This window comes from Sprattus sprattus (assembly GCF_963457725.1).
Source record: "Sprattus sprattus genome assembly, chromosome: 9".
NCBI classification, from domain to species: Eukaryota; Metazoa; Chordata; class Actinopteri; order Clupeiformes; family Clupeidae; genus Sprattus; species Sprattus sprattus.
The window spans coordinates 7,738,500-7,751,458 of record NC_137928.1 but is presented as its reverse complement, the minus strand read 5'-3'; the positions used below and the strand labels follow the sequence as shown (position 1 = coordinate 7,751,458).

At 46.5% G+C, this 12,959-nt stretch overlaps 1 protein-coding gene across 1 annotated transcript in view; it reads right to left on the bottom strand.

The window, feature by feature from the left end:
* Positions 1-4,616: 4,616 nt before the first annotated feature.
* Positions 4,617-12,959, bottom strand: part of tyw1 (tRNA-yW synthesizing protein 1 homolog) — a 72,317-nt gene continuing 63,974 nt past the window's right edge. The window contains exon 16 of the mRNA XM_080844743.1: positions 4,617-6,099. Coding sequence (XP_080700869.1) covers positions 5,878-6,099 — 222 coding nt within the window. The 3' untranslated portion in view covers positions 4,617-5,877. The remainder of the gene's footprint in view (positions 6,100-12,959) is intronic.

Here is a 12,959-nt window from a genome sequence, read left to right as displayed (position 1 = left end):
ACACACACACACACACAGACACACACACAGACACACACACACTCAAACACACACACACACACACACACACACACACACACACAGACACACACACACAAGTCCCATTAGCTGCTCACAGCTTCACGTGTGAGGGAAAGAAAATGGTGGGATTTAAAAGTCGTAGGAGTTTGACCGCGCGTAAATAGGAGGTACTTAAAGTCTCCGGCTCCAAACACTAGGCTCTTCGTTGCCCAAACGCCTAACAGATGGAAGGAGACAGCACAAGGACCTAAACGTTGCCAGAACATCCCCACTATGTCTGCCCAGAAACAGGACTGACTATGCCATCTGCAGGCACCATTACAGCACTCCCATATACACACACACACACACACACACACACACACACACACACACACACACACTCACACACAGAGACAGAGGCACCATCCACTTTGTTGAGCTCAGCCAACGTCGTCATCAGCTGATCCACGAGTGCGGGAAGTCCTGCTGCTTGATTCTGCCACCAGTCTCCTCGAGTGCCAGCGAACTGTCGTGGAAATAGGCAGAGATGTCACCGTGCCCCCTTAGTCATAAGACAGGACTCCATTTTGAGACCGCAGTCTCTGGAGATAGAGGATTCAAACCACCACGCCATTCCTCCTCCAAACTTAATTTAGCAGATATAGATTCTAATGGGTTAAGCGGAGAAGAAGGTCCAGTCAGTGCGGAAACATCTGCAATATCACCCTTGAGTGCAATAACACACACAATGCAGCAAAGCTTCAATGGTTTTTGGGGTAATTTTATGAGGACTGAGTGATATCAGACATCCAATTGGATTCCAAATCCCTACGACACTTTGCTGCTCCCCTAGAGTGTTAGGGGGCTTGGGGGCAGCCAATCCAAAAATATAATGAGACTGGGATGATTTCATTTTCTTTCTCCCTTTGACAGGATAGCCAGGCGTCTGGTATATGACAGGGAGAGAGGGAGAGAGCTAGAGCAGCAAGCCCACTCTCCATATGTTTTCTGCGGTTCCTTTGTGGGGAGAAGCGGTCCGTGGATGTGAGATCTCTCTGGCGTTGGCTAACAGGCAGACCCATCAGAGGAGGGGATGGGATCTGAAGTCCGGGTGGACTTAATGAGGCTGGCTGCTCCGCTCGTGACCGAGGCTCCTGTTCCACCGGCCAAGTGCAGAGGACTGCGCTAGCAAACTGCCTCTGAAGGGAGACATGAAATTAAATAGCCGCAGGGGCTATACTGAAGCAGCGAACAGAGTAGTGCAGAGACGCTCCAGAAAAGCTAATGTGGTCCCTCCACCATATGTGCTACAAGTCTAATAGGGATTCTGGTGAAATTATTTTTGGCATCTTGATGCTGAGGATAATATAAAATTATTTACTTTAAATGTAATGGATATCCACATGCAGAACAATCGTTTCACTGTGGGTATACACAGAGAGCAATACTGCTGAAATTTGTGTTTCACATCCATCAGAGCCTGCTCAACAGTGGCATTGATGCAATGACCAAAGCTAGAGCCAGTGACATGTTCTCTGTAACTATGGTGACGACTGTTGGTGGATCAATGAACACAAAGCGAGCCATAGCCACTGCTTAAAGCTTTAACAACCAGTAAAAACAAACAAAATCACAGTTATCCACTCTTTTTTTTGATACGGCAAATACAAGGAATGCAAAGTCCTTCTAGTGTGGTTACCAGGCAACGCACAATGTAAATTCTAAGCTATGTCGAAGAAACCATACCACAGAAAAAAACACAGATATGTTACATAAACAAAAATGATTTTTTTTCCCCACTGACTGACTCTGAACCTGATTGAAAATGGAACTGACTCACAGCAGACTTACCTGTCAGGGACGGGGCTGAATGAGGCAAGGTGTTTTCTTTTTCCTGGTGGACGACAGCCAAACAAGCGAGGTGTGGCTGCTCCAGTGGAAGGGGTCAAGGCTCTAGTGTTTTCCTTTGCCAAACATTTATTATCGCACACACAAGCTCCGCTCCAGAGACACATACATCATTAACACTGTAAGGCAAGGCATAGAGAAGCACAGTGGTGAGGATCTAGCCCATTTTCCCTTCCTGGTATGTCTAGCAGTGCTCTTGACTGGAGGAGATAAGACTTGCAGCTGAATATTCTCTCTGAAATTCTGTTGATGAATTTTTAGCTCTAGGTGGGTGGACAGGCTTTGGGCTGGAAAGGGGTGTCAAGGAAATGCATATAGCAAGATGTATCTTCAGACCGAAAAAGCACGAGGACATATTCTGATCTGCTTTGAGTGGCTGAATTTAAGGGGTTATGACTGTGATGTATAGGTCAGATTCAGACTGTTCCTATTCAGAGACTATAAGACAGAATAAGCAAAGACTGGCGGCTTCAAATGTCGGAACAGATCCTTCCCTTAACCCGGCATTAGACAAACATACAACCACACTCTCACCCGAGATCATTACCAGCCTTTCTTTTCAGTGCAAGTAATAAAGTCCCCGCCAGCCCCAGGATGGAGTTGTTACTACTGTGCACAGGAATAAAAACCCAGCAGACGAATAAAAACCTTAATTAAGACCTCGTTTTTGTTTTAAAAAGTAGAGAAAATTACTGCTGTTTTTTAGCCATCAGTACAACCCAGATGACAATAACCCAATTAAGCTGTTATAAAAATGTCTTTATTTCCTACATACGGGCATATTTTGGGATGAAGAGCTCTCTGAGGGGCCCAGGCATTGATTTAAAAGTGTGTAAAAGACAAAGGAGCACATTAGCCTAGATCAGGCCGACTCGCACCAGAGCAGATGGGCTCCTTTCATTTGCAGACAAAAGGGTCCATACAAAATCAATAGTGTTCTGTCACCTATCACAGGGACATATCTTTCTTGGTGTCAGTAAATGTGCTAGTCATACCCCCAGAGAAGCTGCATCAAAACGATGAGATAGATAACATGGCATGAATAGCAAGCAGGACTCCAGCTCCTGGAAACGGATCTTCGTCTGCACTCGAATGACACATCACTCGAGAGCCACAGGGGAACGTGCCCAGAATGATTGTAAGCGTATCAGATGTTACTCCTGTTTCTGTTCACCGCCGTGCCCTAGGTTGGCAGGGCAGGGTGGCAGAATTGTGCCAAGGTCAACAGTTGAAGTATCCCTGGGAACGCCAAAGAGCATGTGCACCCTTCCTAGGCTAAGCATACTAGCGTTACTCAACGAATGACCCTCTAGGGCAGGGGTGGGCAATTCATTTCCCCAAAGGGGCCACATGAGAAAGTGGGACCGTTGTGAAGGGCCGGACCAATAGGCTGAACTCAATTCTGCTGAATATAAATGTTAGCTCTTTATAAAAAGCATTAAATTGTATGGTTTTGATTTACTGCTACTGGTATGAAAATGTGGTGCAGGCATAGTAAAAACACATATGACATTGCTTATATAATAAGTACAGGTATTTACGTTTGATTCCTAATTTACCATTGACCTCCGCGGGCCGCTCAGGGACAGCCAAAGGGCCGCAAATGGCCCTGGGGCCGCACTTTGCCCAGGTCTGCTCTAGGGCATCTTTCCTCATTTGCTCGACCTGCTCTAAGGATGCTAAGTCAAAAGCCTTATGAATGCTTAATGAACCCTTTCAAGGATGATGTGCTGTATGGGAAACTATGATGTGTAGGTTGGCTTGACTGTTAAACAGCTTTGTATACAGTTTTTGATGAAGTGCTGCTTCAAGTGGAATGTTCTCTTCTGAAAGTTAATTAGAAGCTCTTCCCTCCCTCCTGAGTGGGATAGCTACAGTGTGTTCAGTGGTGTGAAGTAAATTCTCCTCTTTAAGTATACTCAGCCCTCAGAAATGCAGTGAAGTGGTTATGTACAGTACATTTCAACCTCCTTTTTTTATTTAAAAGTAGTTTACTGCTGTGCGAAAACCCCCCAGAAAAGTATCACTCATGTAGGGCATGGAGCGAAGAGAATCAGTGTGATGCTCAACAGACACGGTCATCAATTACATCTTTAATGTAAATTTCACAAATCAATCAGCGAATGAAAAACTGTAGGCAAGCAAAGACAACGACATCTTGCATCTCGAAACTAAAACTATTATATTTGACAGCAGACTGGAGTCGGGCAGTGGCTCACGCTGATGCATGATGGTAGAGGAGCGAAGCTGATGCAACTCCTCCTATCAGTGGATGCAGATGAGTCCCATTAGCTCCGCCTGCCTGCGGCACCCTCCCCGCGGCACCCTCCCCGTTCTCGGCGAGCTCGGTGGCTGCAGCAGCGTCGGTGTTCCAGGGAGCAGGTGAGGCGGGTAATTAGAGCCGAAAACGGGCGGAGACGAGCCGCTGACCTGTCCCCTGCAGACATCTCTGACTGACGTGCGGAAAACACGCCGAGCTGCCAGAGAGGTTTCGGCACGGAAAGCCTGTACGGAGAAAAAAAAGTGCAAACATCCACAGAAAGTAACTTGAGTAGGCTGTGCTGAAAAGTTCCGCGTGCCCTTCAGGAAACTGTCATCTCAAGCACTCTCGAGCACAGCGAGCCCAAGTCTCAAGCTGGTGAAACTGTGTATATCTCCACACTATGGCACATTCATTTCTCAAGAAATGTCGATCTCACCCAGGCATTCAAAGCACAGAGCTTGTTTTAGGGAGGGGGGGGCGGGGGGGGATGCTCCCAGAATACACAAGACTTCATTCGCCTGAGGGGATTGACACGATCAAGTTATGACACTCCCGGTGTGACATTTGTAATAATAATCGATCAAGTTATGACACTCCCAACGTGACATTTGTGGAGAGTGGGGGCAATTAACATTCTGCATTATCTACATTAAACATTTGTAATGTATTCTGACTAAACCACACGTGGACGTCATCACGGATATAGTGCTGTGTGGGACAAATAACTTTCGATAATGTTTGGTCTTGTGAACCACATACATTAACTCCCGAAGGAGACTTGCGTTTCTCTTGGGCCCTATTGATTTTGGACTTACTACATTTAGCAATCTTAAGTGGAATTTAAACTACTCTTGAGTTGGCAATGGTAAAGACAGCTCATGAGCGAATATGTGCTATTATTTAAGAAAGCCTAAATTATGGAATGATCACAGTGAAAGGGGAAGATTAAAGAATCTTCTCAGGACAAGACAGCTTATAACAGCATCAAATTTTAAGCTACAGGGAGCGAAAAAAATTCAATAAAATAATGATTATTTTAAACAAGAAAGACTGGCTCTTTCAGGACATACCAACGAGAATGACTCAAGTAAAAAGGAAACACAAACAAAAAAATACGAGAAAAAATTTAACATCTACAATACAAAGAACATAAGTAGATAAAAACAGATGATCAAAAAAAGACGGCGAAAAACACATGGCTCTTTAAATGTGCGCTGTAAAGCTCAACCCAACTCAGCAAATACGAGCTGTACGGCAGGATCAGCACTCATGCTATCAGGGGGGTGTTTGAACATGGACCAGGAGCCCCATCTATGCCACACTTCAGCCTAACAAGCACCTATCATTGTGCTTAAGTGTCTGGTTACCCAGTGGATCCTGATAGCATGAAGTCTTCATAAAAAAATATGATTCGGCATGGACGGCAACAACTGAAAGAGAATAATTAACTACTGTCCAAATAAAGGGACAGTCCTCCTCGCTATGCAAATGTCACTCGACGAGAAACGTCAGTTCCAATGTCAACTCGTCCCATCATGAAGAGTGGCTGTTAAATCAGTGTTTTATGTTCATGGCGACATCTGGCTCAAGCAGAGTGTCTGGAATCTGACAGAGGCTTCCTCAAGAGAAAAAGAGTTGGCGCCTAAAAGCCTCCCTATTCGTGATGGGAGAGTCGTGCGAGGTGTGCGGGGGGCTCTTCTGCGTCAGCAGCCCGAGATGTCTTTGGTCTTGTTCTTCCGCTGGTGGCGAGTGTCCGAGGGGTCGAAGCCTCTTGCGCTGCCCCCGAACTGGGCCCAGCTGGGCGTCTTGGCCATGTAGTCCGAGGCGGAGAAGGTTCTGGTGCCACCGCTCTCCTCGTGGGCCTGGACCAGCTCCTGGAAGCGCTCGTAGTCGATCCACGTCCACCACTCCCCGTCAACTTTGAACTGAGAGGAGAGAGGACAGGGGTCAAGTCAAGTCTTTTATTGTCAGATGCACAAAACAACAGAGGCGGTCTGGGCACTGAAATTCTTAGGACTGGACACCGTACCACACTGCCATAACATAACAAGACATAACATTACATATAAGTACTCCACATGATATAACATAACATAACATAACTTAATGTTTTGATATTTGTATGTAAGTTAAATGTGGACCCCACGAAAAGTAGCTCTGTCTTAGGGTAGAGCTAATGGGGATCCTTCTAAATAAACAAACAAACATAACTTAAGTACTAAACATACAGAGAGAGAGGACAGGGGGAGAGAGAGGACAGGGGGAGAGAGAGGACAGGGGGGGAGAGAGGGCAGGGGGAGAGAGAGGACAGGGGGAGAGAGAGGACAGGGGGAGAGAGAGGACAGGGGGGGAGAGAAGACAGGGGGGGAGAGAGGGCAGGAGAGAGAGAGAGATAGACAGCAGGTGAGCGAGGGCAGGAGAGAGAGAGAGAGATAGACAGCAGGTGAGAGGACAGGAGAGAGAGAGAGATAGACAGCAGGTGAGAGGACAGGAGAGAGAGAGAGATAGACAGCAGGTGAGAGGACAGGAGAGAGAGAGAGATAGACAGCAGGTGAGCGAGGGCAGGAGAGAGAGAGAGAGAGAGAGACAGCAGGTGAGCGATAGCTCTCTGAGTGATTAATCACAGTGGCCCCCGGTCAGCTCCCTGAGGGGTGGTGGAGCTGACGGCGGCATCAGTGTGGTGATGCAAGCCAGGGGAGCGCATCAAATCCTAATTTAGTTCCCCTCGCTGTCAAACGGCCTCTGTCAAAATGTTTACGAGAGGGGGTCAGCACTGGTCCTCGCCCCACCCCCCCACCCCCCCCCCCCCCCCCCCCACTGCATTTGTCACCCCTGACTGGGAATAAATAAGAGAGCTGAAGCACCTGAGGATTCAAAGCATGGATTCAAGGAATGCAAATGATGAATTAATCCAGGGTAAGATTAAGGGCATGGGCATAATATGCCACTGAAGCCTATATTATAAAATGTTAAATGTGGGGGCATTGGATGCCACTGTATTGTACTCTTTTCCGCTCTCTATCATGTAAGATATTTCTTAATACCATCTGCTACATGGAGAGGCCATAAAATAGGGTGCACTTTTCACTACGCCATTGAAGTTGTATTTGTTGTCCCAATACGAGGTGTCAAAATGTTTTAAAGATACAGTTTAACAGTTTCAAAGGGACAGTTTAACAGTTTTTAGTTATTTTGACTGAACCGAACCGAGCAATCTTTTAATTGCACTGCATAAGTGATCATTTCAATGGCCTGATTTAATTAAAAAGTGATGACATGCTGACTTGATTGCCTGCTGTGCGCTACAAGCTGTTTGCTGCACATGGATAGGAACATGCCCTTGAAAATAAACACCAAAGAAGGTGAAAACTGTCCCCTGATAAAACAAGATCATTTCTGAGACAGATCTAGTGTAAGCTTTGCCTCGCAGCACGAGATCACTGTTTGATACCGAAAATAACCGTCGACAATCCAACAAGGATGACAGGTAGAGGAAGTGTGTTTGACTGTGACGTGAAGACCACCAATTATATCGATTTAGTCTGTTTTAACAACATCTGTTGACAGTCTATTGCACAGGGGGTTTCTTTCCTACTAAGTACAAATGATCTCAAAAGAAAACAAGAATGTCGAGCATTCAGAGACTGCAAACCGCCTTGTGACCTTGACATCTGAAAATCGAATCAATTATTGCCATTATATTACCCAATCTCCCCACAAAGTTTGATGGAAATCGGTCCATGCGTTTCTGCGTAATCCTGCTGACAAACAAACATACAGGGGCGAAAACATAACCTCCTTGGCGGAGGTAATAATGAAACTTGCTTTCCTCATGTTTATATGCCCAAGAGTGGCTTGCTGCACTTGCTCGTCTGGACATACTTGTGTGCCTCAGAGGCTGCCTGAGCTCGTGTCCTTCTTCATCCATCACAGCCGTCTCTGCCTCTCGCTGCGGAGCGCCGAGCAACAAGCAGCACTCTCTGCTTCTGCCATCAGTTTTATCCATTTTCATCGCAAACAATGCTGCACCAAGCATGGGATGCAAGTGTGTGTGTGTGTGCGTGTGTGTGTGTGTGTGTGTGTGTGTTTGTGTGTGTGTGTGATTGGGGGAGAGGGTGAGCCAGGAGTAAGTTGTACTGATTGCATTCCACACCACACAAGTGTAGAAAGATGCCCGCAATCCATCCTGGGCTGTTGTGATGCAATCAGCTGCAGGCGTGGAGTCTCTGTTTTTGCTTTTCTCTCTGGTTTTCCCTCTCTTTCTCTCTCTTTCTCTCTCTCTTTCTCTCTCTCTCTCTCTCTCTCTCTCTGTATTTCTTTTTGTCTCTCTTTTGATGCAGTAGTCCCAACCCCTCCTTCTCTTTCTCTCCAGACATAATCAACTCCCCCGTGTGAATGTGGGGCCTGGATTACATGCGTTATGCCATTCCAGAGGCGGCACACCTCCAGAGCCTGCCTGCCTTCCCTCGTAGCATACAGCGCGTGCACACACACACACACACACACACACACACACACACTCACTGCTGCAGTATTTGCACAGTGCCTTTCTGTGAGTCAGGAATAAACACATTCAAGCAACTGCTCTTGGGTCTGCTCCAAAGCCAGCGGACCCAAAAAAGAAAAAACACCTCGAAGTAAAAGGTCAAGGGAAGAAAATATAAGAACACGACCCTGCTCCTGGAGAACAGACGACACCATATTTTGCTACATATATATATATACAGTACTGTGCAAAAGTTTTAGGCAGGTGTGAAAAAATGCTATGAACTAAGAATGCTTTGAAAAATGTAAACGATAAATGTTTATTTTGTATCCATTTACATGGTAAGACTGAGCACAGCAACAAGACACAACGTAGTTATACTGCATCAGCAGGGTCTCTCCCAGACAAAGATTTCAAAGCAGACAGGGGTTTCAAAATGTGCAGTTCAAGCTCTTTTGAAGAAGACGTTGAGGATCGTAGACGCAGTGGTCAGCCAAGGAAACTTAATGCAGCTGATGAAAAACACATCAAGCTTACTTACCTTCGAAATCGGAAGATTTCAAGCAGTGGCATCAGCTCAGAACTGGCAGAAACCAGTGGTACCCAGGTACAGACATTTACTGTCCGGGGAAGTCTGGCCAGAAGTGGTCTTCATGGAAGAGTTGCAGCCAAAAAGCTCTACCCCGACAAGGAAACAAGGCCAAGTGACTGAACTAAGCACGAAAACATAGAAACTGGGGTGCAGAAACATGGCAGAAGGTGCTCTGGACTGATGAGTCAAAATTAGAAATATTTGGCTGTAGAAGAAGACAGTTTGTTCGCCGAAGGGCTGGAGAGAGGTACAATAATGAGAGTCTGCAGGCAACAGTGAAGCATGGTAGAGGTTCCTTTCCAGTTTGGGGCTGCATTTCTGCAAGTGGAGTTGGAAATTTGGTCAGGATGATTGGAGTCTTCAATGCTGAGAAATACAGGCAGATACTAATCCATCATGCAATACCATCAGGGAGGCGTATGATTGGCACCAAATGTATTCTGCAGCAGGAACATAACCCCAAACATACAGCCAATGTCATTAACAACTATCTTCAGCTTTAAGAAGAACAAAAAGTCCTGCAAGTGATGGTATGACCCCCACAGAGCCCTGATCTCTACATCATCGATTCTGTCTGGGTTTACATGAAGAGACAGAAGAATTTTAAGAAGTCTACATCCACAGAAGATCTGTGGTTAGTTCTCCAAGATGTTTGGAACAATTTACCAGCCGAGTTCCTTCAAAAACTGTGCGCAAGTGTATCTGGAAAATTGATGCTATTTTGAAGGCAAAGGGTGACACACCAAATTTTGATTTGATTTAGAATTTTCTTCTGTTCCTTCACTGCATTTTGTTAATTTATGAAGAATTGATGAAAATAAACTGTTAACACTTCCATTTTTGAAAGCATTCTTAGTTTACAGCATTTTTTCACACCTGCCTAAAACTTTTGCACAGTACTGTATATATCACTTAAAACGTCTTAGACACAGTTAGAGAATCCTAACTGCCAATGGACCTTTATTGCCATGCTATTCCCTCCATGGCCAAACCAAAGATATACTCTGAGCCATTAGTATTTCTAGAGAACACAATCGGTCATAAAAAAAAAAACGTTTAAATACAATTCTTACTGATCACTGACATCATCAGCAGCATCCCCAGTCCATACAGTTTGAAGTGAGATCAGTATTGTCTTTTGCTTTGCAATAAATGACAAAAGGGATCCCAAAAGAGAAAGCCTGATCTCTGTCTGACCATGAATGCATCACCCCGAAACATTTCCCAGGGCCTCCTCCTCTCATCCTCCTCCAGCTATTGTGCAAAGCCGATGAGGATTGTCTTTATCCCCTCCGCCTTGCTATCTCTTCCCTCCTCCCGCTCACCTGGAGCTTCTGAAGGAGTCAGGGCTGGGGGCGCTATCTCTCTGGCTCGTCGGGGCGAAGCCTTAAGCTGACAGATCCCCTCTGGGGGAACCTGGCTCCTAAGCCCTCATGTTTTCATTACTGCTTCATTGGGTGGTGTGAATACCCCCCCACTCTTTCACCGCACCACCCCTGGTCTTTCTGAGGCTGGTTCAGGATAAACAGCCATCCATCAGAGATGGGGGGGTGGGGGGGGGGGGGGGGGGTGTCTCAGGGGAGAGGGCTTCTTCCCCCGCATTAGGCTGGGAGAGTGCGGAGTCCTTGTCTCACCGTCTGTCTTTCATCTCATGTAGAGCCCAACCACCATCAGCAGTCTCCCACATAAGCATGGGGGGGGGGGGGGGGGCACACCCCTGGACTAGTGAAGGCAGTGGGGAAATAAAGAGCATGGCTACACCAGGAGGGTGAGGCCCAGCTGTCTCAATATTTACCCTCAATCCACAAGGGGAACCTGCGTCACTGCCACCTTACAGGGGCGCTTCGGGAATCAAACACCATTAATCTAGGGTTATGGTCTTTCAATTATTCTTTATCATACTTTAAATACAGAGGGAAATAATTGAATATAGGGAGAAAAATACTGAACGAGAGAAGAGGACAAGCCGAAATACCTTTGAACTTTGTTTTTAATTCTCTCACGAGGGCTACAGTCAGTCGGCAGGCGCTGTGATTTTTAAAGTGCCTGCTCATCTGCCGACTCTGTAAAAAAGCTCCAGCACTCATAACGTTTAAATACCGCCTCCCGTATGAATTATTCAATAATCACAAAAGGCAAGGCCATGTGCGCCGCAGCCAGCACTGGGACAGACAATGGCGTATTAAATCACTTTATTTCATTACAGGACTGTTAAAACAGCATGATCCAGGCAGCAGATTTAAACCCTTGTTTACCGCACGCTTAAAGGGCCACGGCGCTATCCCCGCTATAAAAAGCTCTTTCTTTCTTTCTGTCTGTCTGTCTGTCTCTCTCTCTCTCTTACTCTCTCTCTGTCTGTCTGTCTCTCTCTCTCTCTCTCTCTCTCTCTCTTTATCTCTTTCTTTCTCTCTTTCTTTCTGTCTGTCTCTCTCTCTCTTACTCTCTCTGTCTGTCTCTCATTCTCTCTCTCTTTCTCTCTCTTTTTCTCTCTCACTCGCTCACGTACATCATTCATGAGGATGGGGATAGATACGGTTTATCTCTGACAAAAACGTAGAGAGGGGCGAATGCTGGTAGAGCAGAGCAACACAAACACGGCTCACAAAAGCCTATAAAGCAAATGAACGAGTGTCTTAACGAGTGTCAGGGGCCGCTGGAGGAGAGGCTCATGGGATACGGAATGGGAAGAAAAAAGGGATGGATTGAAGGAGCTGAGGGAGGGGAGGCACAAAATCAATGCGATGAATTACTGGCTTTGGCCTTCCCAGCGTCTGTGTGAGAAATGGCAGCGTATTAAGGGAACAATTGCCTTTTCAGCCGCGCCCGAGAGCCACTGTGCTATGCGTTACGCGGGAGCTGAGCGGCGCTCCAGACGGCCCGCGGTCGGAGCCGCACCACTGAAGGGACGGAGAGGCGGGGTCTCTTCTCTTCTCTCCTCTCCATCGTTCTCCAGCTCCGCATCTGCCTCTGTCTCCCTTTCTGCTCTCACAGCCTGAGTGTAAGCTGCCTGCCGCACAGGAGGGCCAGGTGAGCAGCGGGGGGCACCTGTGTGGGCTTCAGCTGTCTGTCTCACTCTCTTTCTCTCTCACTCTCTTTCTGTCTGTCTGTCTGTCTGTCTGTCTGTCTGTCTGTCTGTCTGTCTGTCTGTCTGTCTGTCTGTCTCTCTCCTGTGTGGGCTTCAGCTGTGGAGAGGAGCTCTCTGTTTCTCTCTCTTTCTTTGTCTGTCTCTCTCTCTCATTCTCTCTCTTTCTTTCTTTCTTTCTGTCTGTCTCTCTCTCTCTCTCTTTCTCTCTTACTCTCTCTCTGTCTGTCTCTCTCTCTCTCTTTTTCTCTTTCACTCCCTCACTCACTTTCTCTCTCTCTCTCTCTCTCTCTCTCTCTCTCTCTCTCTCTCTCTCTCTCTCTCTCTCTCTCACTTTCTCTCTCAGCAGAGCTTCATCTGACCCCTTCACTCAGCTTATTAATACGAATTATAGAACACGGCCACGGCAGGAACGGGGAACGCTTCTCTATTTACATTTAAACAAGGTTAGGATGCAAACCTATTGAAAAAAAACATGAACACAAGAGGTACTGCTTCATTGTAATGCAGCAATGGCGATTCGGTGCATGCATAATTAAAAACTGCAGTAAACACGGCGTCGGATGTGTGTTCTCTTAAGCTGCCCGTACTGCAGGTGAGCCCAGGTGTCCTCTTACTCTCTGAC